The sequence below is a fragment of the Sarcophilus harrisii genome, chromosome 6 (assembly GCF_902635505.1).
Source record: "Sarcophilus harrisii chromosome 6, mSarHar1.11, whole genome shotgun sequence".
NCBI lineage: Eukaryota > Metazoa > Chordata > Mammalia > Dasyuromorphia > Dasyuridae > Sarcophilus > Sarcophilus harrisii.
Window position 1 is genome coordinate 122,976,832 of NC_045431.1, and position 16,006 is coordinate 122,992,837.

Below are 16,006 nucleotides of genomic sequence, written 5' to 3' on the forward strand. Positions count from 1 at the left end.
CAAATGCTTTTTCTGCATCTATTGAGATGATCATATGGTTTTTGTTAATTTGGTTATTGATATAGTCAATGATGCTAATAGTTTTTCTAATATTGAACCAGCCATCCTTTCCTAGTATAAATCCTACTTGATCATAGTGTATTATCCTGGGGATGATTTTCTGTAATTTCTTTGCTAATGTTTTATTTAAAAGTTTTGCATCTATATTCATTAGGGAGATTGGTCTATAATTTTCCTTCTCTGTTTTCATCCTACCTGTTTAGGTATCAGTACCATGTCTGTGTCATAAAAGGAATTTGGTAGGAGTCCTTCATTCCATATTTTTTCAAATAATTCATATAGTATTTGGGCTAATTGCTCCTTAAATTTTTGGTAGAATTCACATGTAAATCCATCTGGTCCTGGGGATTTTTTTCCTTAGGGAGTTGATTAATAGCTTGTTCTATTTCTTTTTCTAGAATGGGACTATTTAAGCAATTTACTTCTTCCTTTGTTAATCTAGGCAAGCTATATTTTTGTAAGTATTCATCCATTTCACTTAGGTTATCACATTTATTGGCATAGATTTGGGCAAAGTAACTTCTAATTATTGCTCTAATTGCCTCTTCATTAGTGGAAAGTTCTCCCTTTTTATTTTCAAGACTAACAATTTGATTTTCCTCTTTTCTGTTTTAAATCAAATTTACTAAAGGTTTATATATTTTGTTGGTTTTTTCATAAAGTCAATTCTTAGTTTTATTTATGAATTCAATAGTTTTTTTTACTTTCAATTTTATTAATCTCTCCTTTTATTTTTAGAATTTCAAGTTTAGTATTTGATTGGTGGTTTCTAATTTGCTCTTTTTCTAGCTTTTTGCAAGCCCAATTCATTGATCTTCTCTTTCTCTATTTTATGCAAGTAAGCCTCTAGAGAAATAAATTTACTCCTTATTAACACTTTGGCTGCATCTCACAGATTTTGGTGTGTTGTTTCATTATTGTCATTCTTTTGGATGAAATTATTAATTGTGTCTATGATTTGCTGTTTCATCCATTCTTTAGGATGAGATTATTTAGTTTCCAATTACCTTTTGGTCTATTTTCCCCTAGTTTTTTTATTGAATGTAGTTTTTATTGCATCATGAGCTGAAATGAATGCATTTACATCTACATGAATGCATCTGCCTTTCAACAATTGATTTTGAGATCCTTATGTCCTAATATATGGTCAATTTTTATATAGGTTCCATGAACTGCCAAGAAGAAAGTGTCCTCCTTTCTGTTTCCATTCAGTTTTCTCCAAAGATCTATCATATCTAGTTTTTCTAGTATTCTATTCACCTCTTTTACTTCTTTATTTTTTATTTTGTGGTTTGATTTATCTAGTTCTGAGAGAGCAAGGTTGAGATTTCCCACTATTATAGATTTTCTGTCTATTACTTCTTACAGCTCTCTTACCTTCTTCTTTAAGAATTTAGATGCTACACCACTTGGAGCATATATGTTTAATAGTGATATTGCTTCATTATCTATGTTACCCTTTAGCAAGATATAGTGCCCTTCCTTATTTCTTTTAATTATTCAATTTTTGCTTTTGCTTAATCTGAGATCAGCATGGATACCCCTGCTTTTTTTTACTTCACCTGAAGCATAATAGATTCTGCTCCAGCCTTTTACCTTTATTCTGTATGTATCACCATGCTTTAAATGTGGCTCTTGTTAACAACATTCTTTAGTCTTTCTAAGAAAGTATTGACAAATGATTCAAATGATTATTCTCTTACAATCTGTTCCTAATTGAGAGAAATCAAGGACCACACATTTATTAGCCAATGAACTTCTGGCATTATCACCCCAATTCCTATGTACTATGTCATATGAAAATAATTGTACCTACTTGCCCTGCTGACAATAACTTTTCCTGTTTTATCATCCAGTCTGCTATCTGCCTCCACTTTATGGGAGAGTTCACCCCACTCACAATTACAGTTAAAACTACTAATTCTGTATTTTCTGTCATCTTGTTATCCCCAGACTATACTTTTCTCTTTCCTTTCTCCCTTACCTCTCTCCCCAGTATTTAACGTATGGGCACCACTTGCCTCAAGCAGCCCTCCCCCTTTAGAATCCTTTCCCTTTAGAGTTTCTTCCCCTTTTTTATACCTTTCCCCTATATTTCTATATTCCCTTCTATGTAGTCTGCCCCTTCCCTTTTTACTTTTCCCCCTCCCAGTTTTCAATGAAGTAAGAGAAGTTTCTGCATAAACTAAATATGTGTAATATTTTTTCTCTGAGCCAAATCTGATGAGAGTAAGATTCACACAATGTTCATCCTCATCCCTTCTTTCCCTCACATACAATAGGTTTCTTTTGCCTCTTTGTGAGATGTAATTTTCCTTTTTTTATCTCAATTTTTCCTTTTTTCTGGTACAATGCCATTTCTACCTCTAGTTCCTTTTTTATATTATAATAGTAATATCAAATTATACATGCACTGTCTATGTATGCCCATAACAAAAATATATTTCTCAAGTGTTCTTTTTACCTTTTTATGCTGCTCTTGTTTTTTTTAATCAGAAATAAATGGAAATCACCTGTTTCATAGAATACCCATCTTCTTCCCTGGAAGAAAATACTCACTTTATCTGGGTAGTTTATTTGTGGCTGCATTCCAAGTTTCTTTGCCTTTCAAAATATCAGATTCTGGGCCCTTCAATTCTTTAATGTTGAAGCTGCTTGATCCTGAGTGATTTTTATTGTGGGTACTTGGTATTTGAATTGTTTTTTTTTCTGGTTGCTGGTATTATTTTTTCCTTAAATATTTTTTTCCTTTTCATCATAATTTTCAAGGAGTCCAATAATCTTTACATTATCTCTCCTAGATCTATTCACCAGGTCTGTTATTTTCCCAAACAGGTGTTTAACATTTTTTTCGATTTTTTCATTTTTTTTTGTTTTGCTTGACTGATTTTTGATTTCTCATCAAGTCATTCATTTCCATTTGTTCAGTTCTGATTTTTAATAAATTATTTTCTTCATTTACTTTTTTTTCTTTTTGTAATTGTCCAATTGAGTTTTTAAATGAGTTGTTTTATTCTATGGAATTTTTTTCCAATTCACAAATTCTCTTTTCCTGAGAGTGCTTTACCTTTTCTATTTCATATTTCAGGGAATTGTTTTCTTTTTCCACTTTATCAAATCTTCCTTTTAATGAGTTATATGCCTTTTCCAGACCCTCTTGCAGAGGGTCCTTTCCTTACCCCATTTTTCTTCTAGCTCTTTTTAAAGATCCTTTTAAATTTCTTCTAGGAGAGACTTGTGGGGTAGGGATCAGGTTATATCACCTTTTGGGGCTTCATCCGGAGACAATCCACTTTTAGTCTCCTCAGAGTTTGAAATCTGTTTTCTTTCACTATAGAAGCTATCTATGGTTAGAGCTTGGCCTTTTTACCCAATTAAAAAAAATGGGATCTGCTTTTAGGGCAAGGGAGTTCCAAGCTTCCTCTACAGACCAGACAGCAGCTATGCTGAGATCAATGGCTGTGCTGGCATCATGCTGAGTCACCTCAATGCTGAGTGGGCATAGCCAGGTCCTGTGAGATTCCAGCACTTTGGAGTACACTGTTTACCCTCTGCATTTGTGTTGGATGTTTTATAACTTCTCTGTTGATCTACTGGCTTGCAACCAGGGAAGAGTAACCAACAATGTGGTAGAGTCCTCCCTGTAGATTCTCCATCCTGTGGAGACCACCCTTCCCCCAAGTCTGCTCAGTGTATGCTGGCCTCTATGTCTGAGCCTGGGCTCCTCTTGTGTTCATACGTGATCAAAACAGACCTTTTCTGGAGATCTTCGAAATTATTTTCTGCTGATAATTTTTTGCACACCAAATATTTGAATTCTGTCAGTCTAGCTCTATTTTAGAGGCTGAATTTTGTAATTAATGTGAGAGTAGTAGGAAAGGTCAGAAAGAAGCTTGTGTCCTTTCAGCCATCTTGGTTCTGCCCAGCTTCTATTTTTTTTACTCAACCTCTTTAACCCAAGAAATTTTTACATGACCCTAAATATATAGGTATGTGAAATAGGTGTACAGATCAAATATTTGCTGATAATAATTCATAATTTCATGACCCATACATTCAGTTTATAAAACCCTATATTGAATCACAAACCATAATTTAAAGAGCTGGAGTATAAACAATAAATATTATAGATGTTCAAAGGAGCAGATTTGTGTAAATCAAGGATCAACATTTCTATAATTAGTTATATATCACATCTTGATTAAAGAAACAATTCTGATGCTCATATTATTTTAAATGATTTTTTTTTTTTTTGCTCAGAGTAGCATCTAGACTCATAATGATCAAATGATCAGTGTTTGAACTCACAAGATTACTCATGAATTCTGAGTTCTATAGTGGTCAATGATTACTAATTAATAAAAACCGTCTTTTGTCTTATTTGATTTGACCAATGGAATTCAGAATGACTGTGAAGACTAAATCTTAAGGAGAAATTATTAATAATTTTAAATTCATATATCTCAAAACAGATCCAAAATCATTATAGTTATTTGTTACTATTTATTTAGATTCTAACTTTTAATAATGATTATGATTTTCCATGCATACAGCAATTATTTCAAGATGCTCAAATCCTATGTTTCCTGTATCTGATTTGTACATAGTTATTTGCATGTTGTCTTTCCTTTTAGATTGTGCACTTCTTGAAAGCAGTCACTATTTTTGCTTTTCTTTATATCTCCAGCATTTACATGGTACTTGGAACATAACAGCTAATGGGCATACTACATAATAGCATAGTAATATATAGTAATATAGTAATAGAACAGTGCTTAATCCTTATGCATGTAAATTAATTAATTATTTATTACAATTATAGAACTTGTAAATTATAAATAAATGCATAAGTGCTTTACAATTATTATCTTATATGATCCTCAAAACAATTCTGGGATATTGGTGCTATTATTATCTCCATTTTTAGAGATGGAAAACTGAGGCAGAGAATAAATGATTTACCCAGAGTCACACAACTAGTAAATGTCTGAAGCTGCATTTGACTTCAGTTCTTCTGAATTTTTTTTGTTTATTGAATGTTTGTTTGTTTATTGAATGATACAAATGTTTGTTTATTGAATGATACAAAAAAGCCAGTTAGGTAACTATTATTTATCAATGGCCTGTAGACTTTAATATTTATTTTAAACAATAAAGGGGAATAAATGTTGGGACTACCATCCTTATCTGTTTATATCTTAGTACCTCCCATCATCTTTTCTGAGATTTTCCACTTCTGTTGACATTAGCATACAGAGGACCTTAGAATCATAGATGTACTTAGAAGGACCTCAGAAACCCTCTAGATTAATCCCTCTCTTTTTCACATTTTAAAAAATTGAGAGCTAGGAAAGTAAATGACTTGTCTAATGTCATGAAAGTAATCAATAAGCATGAAAGGACACTGAACTCTTTACCAAACTCCCTCTCTTCTATCCCTGATATTGACATTAAGAAAAAAATAAGTATTTTTGCATTAGTTAACAAGAAAGAGGGAATATTTGTTAAAAAAAAAAAACAACTAGGAAATGAAACACACACATAGAAAGAGACAAATATGTTCATTTATTATACATTTTTGGTTCTAATTTTCAACATCCTTCCAATAATTAGCAAAAATTATGGGATTATTGCTTCCTTCTCCTCATCTTTAGCTGTCTTTTTGAATTTCATCCACAGAGACTAAAACTGCTAGCCAAAGCAAATTTGAGTTGGCTTTTTCACCTTTTGTTCTATGCTATCATCACTGAATTTCATTTTTCCTTTTCCAATAATCATAGGATTTCAGTAATAGATGCCATCTTTTCTGAGGAGAATACCTTCATTATATTTGTTATTTGATTCCAGGAAATTTTTTATTTCTTTCTGTTTCAAAACACATCTTCCTTTTAAGAGTGTTTCATTGTGTTCCTGTTTTTTTATCTAAAAGAGCCTCATGTTCAAAGATGTCAAGAACAGAGGTATCTAAAACCTGATACCTAATAGTGAATAAGAAAATTTTTTTGCCTAAAATTATTAGTTCTACCTATGTCCTCAAATTTTTTTTGATGACTTGTCTTTCAATGTCCTTCAAGGAATGGTTTTCTAGAACTAAATCTACAATCCAGTTGATCAAAGAAACCTTCTCCCACAACAGGAATTTTAGCTCCAAAGAAGAGGAAGCAAAGTTCTTCTTACATCATTACTTTATCCCACTTCAGGCTAACAAGAGAAATCTCTTAAATTTTAGGCTTGTTTTATGTTTAGGATCCCCCTTGGAAGGTATTTTTAAAGCTCTTTAAAGAAGAAAATAAGTGTATAAGCATATCAAATACAACAGCTATTTATTTCTTCTGTCATAAAAGTAATGTTCAAAGCACAAAAGTCTTGTCAAAAAAAACCTCATTGATAATTGTTGAAAACAGGATACAGTAATCATAATACTTATATTCTTTTATAAATCTGATACTAAAAAAACAAACATGAAACACTTTGTGGTCTTGTCAAACAGGACTTTTATCTTTACTTCTAGTCTTCATTGTCCAAACAAATCACTGAATACTCATATTTTCTAGGAAATATCTTCTAGGATATAGTTTGGTCTAATCTTCTCCTGGTGGTTTCAGAGATCACTTCCTACTTGGCAACAGGCTCTGGATCTCCTGAATTCATGAGTAGTAATGATAGTAATACCAAGGCTAGGGGGAAAATATTTTTTAATATATTTACACACACACACACATACACACACCCATCTCAGTATCACAATTTGCTCTGGAAAGAGGGCACAAAGCAGAAGAGTAAATCAAATAATTGAAGCCCATTTTTACTTAACTAGACAATCACAGACAGGAACAGCTGGAGTAGGGAAGGGTGGGAATGCAATGAGAGAGGATAATAATTTTTATTCTCTACCATAGGAAATCCAAAGAAAAGTCCACACATTCTGGGAAAGAGTAGTTATTTCTCCCTTTAAAGCTCATTAGGTGGAAGGCTCTTCTTGTTCATTGGCAAATCATTGATATAGACCTTCCTCTAACCCTGATGGGACAGAATCATTGGGAAATCAACTATATGCCTCTGACATGGGATATTCTTTATCAAGGAGCTCAGCAACAAGAAGCCAGGGTCCAAATTTATCCTATTCATAAATGAAATGGCCACTCTTACATAGCTTTATGTTATCAAAAGTACTTTAAATTTACAAGATATGGCAGTTATGTTTCTTAAGAAAAGACTAATCACCTCACAATATCAAATGACTTAAAATGAAGTCCACATGTCCATAATCATTCTAAAAATAATTAGATTTATATATATATATGTGTGTGTGTGTGTGTGTGTGTGTGTACGCATATACCTATATTTTTATGCACACACACATACACACACACACACACACACACACACACACACAAACTGATTCAGGGACATTAACATGCAAGATATCAGTAAAGATGACTGTTTTTTCTCCCTGCAGAATCCATGTGATGATAAACGACACAGGGACATCTGGTCCAGAGACAAAACTTGTGATCATTTACCAAAATTCCTTGTGATAGGACCTCAGAAAACAGGTGAGAAAAGTGATGCATTTTTCATACATCTGTGCCAAATTCCATGGATATATTTAGGTGGTTTGTGGGATCTTTAGGAAACATTTATATTCCTCTTCAAGTTCTTGATTGGGGAGTATTTTTTCTTTATCCCCACCTTGTTTTTATAATACTAACATACATAGAATCACAAGTAATGCCTAGTTATGTTTTTGTTTAATAAATCAATAACTGAACAAGTGAATGAGAGAATGAAAGTTTCCTTTGCTTATATCATGGTTTCAAACATTAATTATTTTAGCTACTAGAAAGATAAAGGGTTTTTTTTATCAGTTTCCATTTTATTTACACTTGAACTCAAATGGGTTCATCATTGATTGGCAGAATAGTATTTATACATCAAAAGGCTCTCCCTGTGGATTTTTTTATGATTTGTTAAATCTATTTGTATTTGTTTCATAGCACTTAGTAGTAACTTTCTTTTGGGGTGGATACAGCTAGAAAGTTGGTAATCTACTTTTTTTTGAAAGCCTTTTGTTTAAAGATTTCTATTTCAAATCTGTGTCTTTATAGGAAAATGAACAATCATGATGTTCTTTGTTGTTTATTGTTGCTACATATAACCAAAATGTAAAATATTCATTTCTAGCCATCATGCTACTTAAAGAAATCTTTCAGCTCTCTTCAGAGGTCATCATGATTCTGAGAGTATTTTTATTTTGTTTATTTCTGAAGTCTAATTCCTCAAGCAATGTAGGAGTGGTACATGGAAGTATGAATGTGAACCTAAATTAATTAAATTTACCAGACTCCCAGTTTCTTTCAAGGAACTCTTATTGATACTTTATAATATCATGCAGTTCTATGGAACATTTTGAAAACAGTATTCATTGAAAAATTGTTAATATTGGACTTGCTGCTCCTTTATTATTTTCCCGAAATTTCAGATCTTTTTTTCCTAGAAACGAATGAAGTGTTCCCTGAAATACAGAAAATCACATATGAATTTTGAAAAACCAAGACAGAATAATAAATATTTTTTTTAAAAAACTGTCACAAAATGGATGATAATTCAATTGAAACATGTCACCATAAGGTTCAATAACTGCTTTAAAGAAACAGTCATTACTTTAGCATCCTTTGCACCTAAAAACTGAAGAATGTCTACAAAGACTATAAAGCACTTAGAAATTAATTCCTTTATACCTTTTAATCTAACTAAACTAGACTTACTCATTTACTAGACTGACTAAGAATTACCATTCAGAATGTCCCCATGATCCATGACAAAATGATTCACGCTTTTATTTTAGGAAAGAGACTAAAACTTAACTGAAAACAGTAATGAAATGAGAATTTAAATAGTGAAAATTCAGGGTGAACTTAAGTATATTATTTACCTTCTTTGGCTCCAATTTTCCTCTGCTGTTAAAAATGAGAGAATGATAGACTTCTCAAAATCACAAAGAATGAAGGATCAGGAAAAAATCATTAGCAGGGAATCAAGAACCAAGATAAGGAAAGAAATAAGTGCAAACTGAGATTCTCAGTGATCATCTTGCTTACAGATCCAGATGAACTGTCTTCCAGGGCAAGATTATTGAGAGGCATCAAGGGATCTGTGAAAAAATCATGATTACTGAAAAAACAAAGAAAATACCAAAGATGGAAAAATTTTGCTTCACTTAGATTGTAAATTCTGTGAAGACAGAGACTGTTTGATTTTTGTCTTTGTGACCATGATACATGATTCATAGTATATTCTTGATAAATGTTTGTTAATTGAGTTCTGTCAACATTATAGAATATATTGTAAAAGTGATATTTTTTGCGTATTTAGAAAGGAATGATTACTAAAAAGACAGTATAGTTTCATAAAATACAATTTATATCAGATTACCTTTAATTTTCTTTTCTTTTGAGGGAGATATAATTACTAAAGTAGTAGTGTCGTAGACATGCACTAAAAATTCAGCAAAATATTTGACAAAATCTTTCCTGAAACCATTGTGAATAAGATGAAGTTATGTCATGCAGATGATAGGACTATTTGATTCATTCAAAACTAGTGGAATAGTTAGACCCAATTGGTTAATTTGTTCTAAGGATACATCCTTAACTCTAAAGTGAACAGGAAAATCTTCAGATTCATATTGAGCCAGGACTGAACCAGCAGGGATCATGCCCATAAGACATGGAACATTGTATGCATCCTTTTTTCCCCCATCTTGTCATGTGGAAAAAATTATTGTCAAAATGAACTCAGTAGAGATCCTAAACCAGAAAAGAAGGCACCAAAGTGGAGTCAAGATGGCATAGTAAAGGCAGAAACTAGCCCAACCTCTCCCCCAAATTGCTCCAAATTCTTTTAAATAGTGACTCTAAACAAATTTTAGAGCATCAGAACACACAAAAAGACAGAGTAGAACATTTTTTCCAGCAAAAGGAAACTTAGAAACTTAGGAGCTCTACAGAAAAGATCTGTGACATCAGAGTGTGCAGTCCTGATGCGGGCCACACCAATTCAGCCATGGACCCAGACCCAGTCTTAGATCTGGATCCAGTCCCAGCCAGATCGCTGCATCAGTGGTAATACTAGTGGATTCCAGACCTCTAAGTTCAGAGACACCAAAGCAAACTTGGAAAGTCAACAGAAAAGGTGTGCAGAGCCAGGATGGGAGCCTAGCACATATTCTCAGCACAGTTTGTACCAGTGTAGCCCTAGCCCCAGTCCAAACCCCAGTATCAGTGAGGTAGGATATCTGAATCAACAGCAGTGCTAGAGGTTTCTGGATCTCTCAGCCTGGGAACATCAGGGAGGACTCAGAAGATCTCAGATCTCAGAAGTGGAAGTCTGTAGCAATAGGGCAATGCAATCATTAGGCCCAATTCCCTGGCAGAAAAGAGTGCTTGTGGTCAGATTCCTAGAAGCCTCTCTGAAAACAACCGTATAAGACTCCTGAATCTTGAGACAGTGCACCCTTCACCCTGGAAACAGAAACTAACTTTAACAAAAAGTTAAAAGTTGAGTATTAAGTTAGGAAAATCATCAGAAAACAAAAAGTTTCTGATAATTTAAAGTTATTATGGTGACAACGAAGATAAAAACACATACTCAGAAGATGATAACAAAGTCAAAGCTCCTACATCCAAAGAACGAAAGAAATATAAGAATTGGGCTCAGACCATGGAAGAGTTCAAAAGGGATTTTAATAATCAAGTAAAAAAGATAGAGGAAAATTTAGGGAAAGAATTGAGACTTGTGTCAAAGAAAATGCAAAAAAAACTAATGATGAATGCCTTAAAAATAAAAATTGGCCAACTTGGAAAGGAGGTGCAAAAGCTCACTGAGGAAAATAATTCCTTAAAAAATAGAATTGAGACTGTGCATACTCTTTGATCCAGCAGTGTTACTACTGGGCTTATATCCCAAAGAGATCATAAAGAAGGGAAAGGTACCTGTATGTGCACGAATGTTTGTGTCAGCCTCTTTGTAGTGGCCAGAAACTGGAAACTGAGTGGATACCCATCAATTGGAGAATGGCTGAATAAATTGTGGTATATGAATATTATGGAATATTATTGTTCTGTAAGAAATGACCAACAGGATGATTTCAGAAAGGCCTGGAGAGACTTCCACGAACTGATGCTGAGTGAAACAAGCAGGGCCAAGAGATCATTATATACTTCAACAACAATCCTATATGATGGCCAATTCTGATGAACTTGGCCATCCTCAGCAATGAGATGAACCAAATCAGTTCCCATGGAGCAGTAATGAACTGAACCAGCTATGCCCAGTGAAAGAATTATGGGAGATGACTAAAAACCATTACATTGAATTCCCAATCCCTATATTTTTACCCACCTGTATTTTTGATTTCCTTCACAGGCTAATTATACAATATTTCAGAGTGTGATTCTTTTTGTACAGCAAAATAACGGTTTGATCATGTATACTTATTGTGTATCTAATTTATATTTTAATATATTTAACATCTACTGGTCATCCTGCCATCTGGAGGAGGGGATGGGGGGAAAGAGGGGGAAAAAATTGGAACAAGAGGTTTGGCAATTGTCAATGCTGTAAAGTTACCCATACATATAACCTATAAATGAAAGGCTACTAAAAAAATAGAATTAAGCAACTGAAAGATAATGATTTTATGAGAAATCAAGATACAATTAAGCAAAACCAAAAAAATAGAAAAAATATGAAATGAATATAATGAAATGAAAATATGAAATATTTCATTGGAAAAAACAACCGACCTGGAAAATAGATCCAGGAGAGATGATTTAAAAATTATTGATGCATCTGAAAGCCATGATCAGAAAAAGAGCTTGGACATCATCTCTCAAGAAATATTCTGATATTCTAGATATCAGATATCTGTTCTGATCTTCTAGAACCTGAGAGTAAACTAGAAATGGAAAGAATCTACCAATCAACTCTTGAAAAGTTTCCAAAATGAAAACTTCCATAAATATTATAGCCAAATTATCGAATTCCAAGACCAAAGAGAAAATATAAATATCCAGAAAAAAATTCACTTATATTGGAGACATAGTCAGCTTCTAAATTAAAGGACTAAAGGGATTGAAATATTATCTTCCAGAGAGCTAGGATTATAATGAAGAATTACCTACCCAGCAAAACTGAATATAATTCTTCAGAAAAAAAGGTGGTTTTTCAATGAAATAAAGGATTTTCAAGCATTTGTGATGAAAAGACCAGAGCTGAATGGAAATTTTGATTTTCAAATACAGGATTCTGGAGAAACATTGTTGCAGCTGTTTTAAGAGCTCAAAGTATATGAGCCCTTTGATCTCAAAGGTGAGATGAATGAGGCAGGAGATTCATAGAGTGTGAAAAGAGCCCCAATTTATTATGATACATCCTTGTTGATATACATTTTTGCAAGGATGATCAGTGCATGAACAGTAGTCAATCTTTAATCACCATTCAGAGAAGCAGCTTGTGGGCTTTGCATTTGCATGGTATCTGCAAATGAGAGGAGAGCCAATCCAACCATTCTAGCAACCCACTCACAGGTGATAAACCCTGTCAAGGCATCCCTACTTATGAGCAACTATGCTGTGACCCTTAGACCAAACCTTTCCCAGTCACATATCACTGTTTCTTGCTCAAAAAGGGTGTTTCTGCAATGTGGCAAAAAATTTATTGTGCACAAAAGGTCGAGGTGGCCTTTGTACTCCCTCTCAGCAGGGTCCCATACCCTAGCAAAGCATAAGGAGGTAATCAGGAGAGTGATATCATAAAGAACTTAATAAGATTTATCTTTCTACATTCTTACATGAGAGGATGATACTTGTAAATCAGAACTTTCTTATTAGGGCAATTAAAAGGAGTATATATAAAAAGAGGGCACAGGTTGATTTGAATATGAAGGGATAATATCCTTTTTTAATGCTGAAATTAAATATTGATAAAGCAATGTACTAGGAGAAAGGGAAAGGGACAAGTGTAATGATGCAAATTATCTGCCATAAAAAGAGGCAAGACAAAGTTTTTATAAAGGGGAAGAGAGGGGAGAGAGAGAGAGAGAGAGAGAGAGAGAGAGAGAGAGAGAGAGAGAAAGAGAATAAACCTTAATTTCATCAGAATTCACTCAAAGAGGAATAACATGCATACTTAATAGGAGTATAGAAATCTATCTTACTCCACAGGAAAATAGGAGAGGAATGAGATATGGGAAGGGAGAGAGGGTGATTAAAAGAAAAAGAGGACATAATGTGGGAGGGAGTGGTCTGTACCGAAAAACTTTTGAGGATGGAAAGAAGAGAGAGAATAAATGGAGGGAGGGAGATATAGTTAGCAATAGTAACTCTAATTTTGAAAAAAGTTTCTGTGATAAGCTCTCATTTCTCAAACATATTTATAAAAAATATAAGAGCTATGCCCCAATTAATAAATGATCAAAAGATATGATCTGTGCCCAAAGGGCTACAAATTCATGCATAGATTTGAGGGGATGTAAAGAAAAGAAAATTATCTATATGTACAAAAAAATATTCTTAGCAACCCTCTTCTCAGGGCAAGAAAAAAATGGAAATTGAGGGGATGCCCAACAATTGAGGAATGGCTCAATAAACTATGGTGTGTGTCTGTGATGGGATAGTATTGTTCTATGGGAAATGATTAGCAAAATGTTCTCAGGGAAAAACAATCTGTAAAGTCCTTCATGAACTCAAGCAAATGAAATCAGAAAGTAATAACAATGTTCTATGATGACCAGCTGTAAATTACTTTGCTTTTCTCAGCAGTCCAATCATCCATGACTACTCTGAAGGATTTATGATGAAAAATCCTAATCAAATCCAGAGAAGGAACCGATTATATCTGAATATAAACTGAAGCATTTTCTCTCCCTCCACCTCTCTCTGTCTCTCTGTCTCTGTCTTTGTCTCTCTTTCTCTTCTCTCTCTCTCTCTCTCTCTCTCTCTCTCTCTCTCTCTCTCTCTCTCATATGCATACAAGATCTATAGCTTTTTTTTACAACTCAACTTTTATGAAAATGTTTTGCATAATTTCACAAGTGTTTTCTTAATTGTGGGTGAGGATAAAGGAGAGAACCTAGAACTCAAAAATTTTAAAAACAAATGTTAAAAAATTGTTTTGAATGTAACTGGTGGAAAATATTAATTTGAAAAAAGAAAGAAAGGCACAGGAAAGAAACATGTAGAATGTGAAGCAGCTACTGTGGAGATAGGACAGAAAGGATTAAGTATTTATTAAGCAACTACTATGTGCCAGGTACTGTTCTAAGCATGTTACAATGTCATATTATTTAATCCTCCCAACAATCCTTGGGTATAGATGCTATTATTATACACATTTTACAATTGAGGAAACTAAGGCAGATTGCAGTTGCCTGGGATTACTATTTACTGCTAATACATGTCTGAGGTCAGATCTTTCTGACTCTAGACCCATAGTTCTATCTGCTGTGCTACCTATCTGGTTTTATGTGTACACAAATATAATGTACAAGAAGCAAAGTAGGGAGACATAATATACAGAGGAATATAGTCAAACTGAAAAGTGTCATGGATAGGGAGTAAAGCCACAAGGTTAACACATTCAAAGTATTAATGGGATTACTGACTTCATGGTAAGAGGTAGAAAAAAGGAGAAGAGGAGAAGAGAATGGGGAAAGAAGACATATGCGGCGTCAGGACAGTTGACAGAATGATCCAGGTGAACAGCTAGATGTAAAGCATAGGTTAGTTTAGAGCCAGCCAGATATAGTAAACTATGGAAGTTCCTAAATGGCTCAGTAGACAAAGCACTAAGTCTGAAGTTAGGAAAGTCTGAGTTCAAATCTACCCTTAGATTAGTCTAACTTGGTGTGTGACCCTGGCAAGTCACTTATAACCTGTTTGTTTCAGTTTCTTCATCTATAAACTGAGCTGGAAAAAGAAAAAGTAAAAGTAGCTTTGCCAAGAAAATCCCAAATAGGATAACAAAGGGTTTGAAACAGCAACAGCAATAACAACAAATGTAGAATGTAGGTAATAATAGAGAAGTTGTTGATCTGCATTATTGAAAGCAGTTGAAGTAAATTTCTATATTGGGAGTTCTCCACAATCATGAAGTCCCAAGTTAAGATTTGTAAAAAGGCCAATTAAAAAACATAGAACTTCTAGTTTATCGGGGTGTTGAGATATAAGAATATATTGCTGTGGTGTTTTTCTTATCTCCATCCCCAGAGATTTGGAGGCACAGCAAATCATTTGTTATTTACAAATGCCTAAAGATAACCCCAAATGAGTCATGAAAAATTGGAACAACCAAAACAATTGAATAACAATAACAAAGATCTCCCTTTGTCCCACCCCACTCACTTCTGTCTCCATTTTGGGAATTAATTTATTATTTTTGTTATTCTTTAATAATAAATTTGTCATAATCACATTAAATCAATAACAAAATCTCATCAACATTGTTTGAGTTCAACAAGTTATAGTAGAGGATATTATTGGCTTGAGAAAGCTGAACATTATCAGGAAATTCTTTAAACACTGGAAAGAACTGTTTTGATTAATGGTTATTTCCCTTCCCTTTTTCTTTGATAAATACTCCATGAAGTAAAGGCTAAGACATCTTTTTTTTCAGTATTTATGTTCTATAATCCTTTATCTTCTTCTTTGCTGTAGGTACAACTGCACTTTATCTATTTCTACTTATGCATCCTTCTATCATCAGCAATCTCCCCAGTCCAAAAACATTTGAAGAAGTTCAGTTCTTTAATGGAAACAACTATCAGAAGGGAATTGACTGGTAAGAAGAATAAGAAAAAAGAAAGTATATTGTGAACACACACGAAATCAATGGAGCAATTATAGATATATGCAGAACATCTGCATAATTACCAGATGAATGTGTT

At 33.6% G+C, this 16,006-nt stretch overlaps 1 protein-coding gene across 2 annotated transcripts in view; it reads left to right on the forward strand.

Annotated features, from left to right (window-relative positions):
• The window catches only part of NDST4 (N-deacetylase and N-sulfotransferase 4), a 414,235-nt gene that overhangs the window by 343,407 nt on the left and 54,822 nt on the right, over positions 1 to 16,006 (forward strand). For both annotated transcript variants that reach the window (XM_031941816.1, XM_031941815.1), the window contains 2 exons: positions 7,520 to 7,616; positions 15,777 to 15,900. In XM_031941816.1, the coding sequence (XP_031797676.1) occupies positions 7,520 to 7,616; positions 15,777 to 15,900 (221 nt within the window). The remainder of the gene's footprint in view (positions 1 to 7,519; positions 7,617 to 15,776; positions 15,901 to 16,006) is intronic.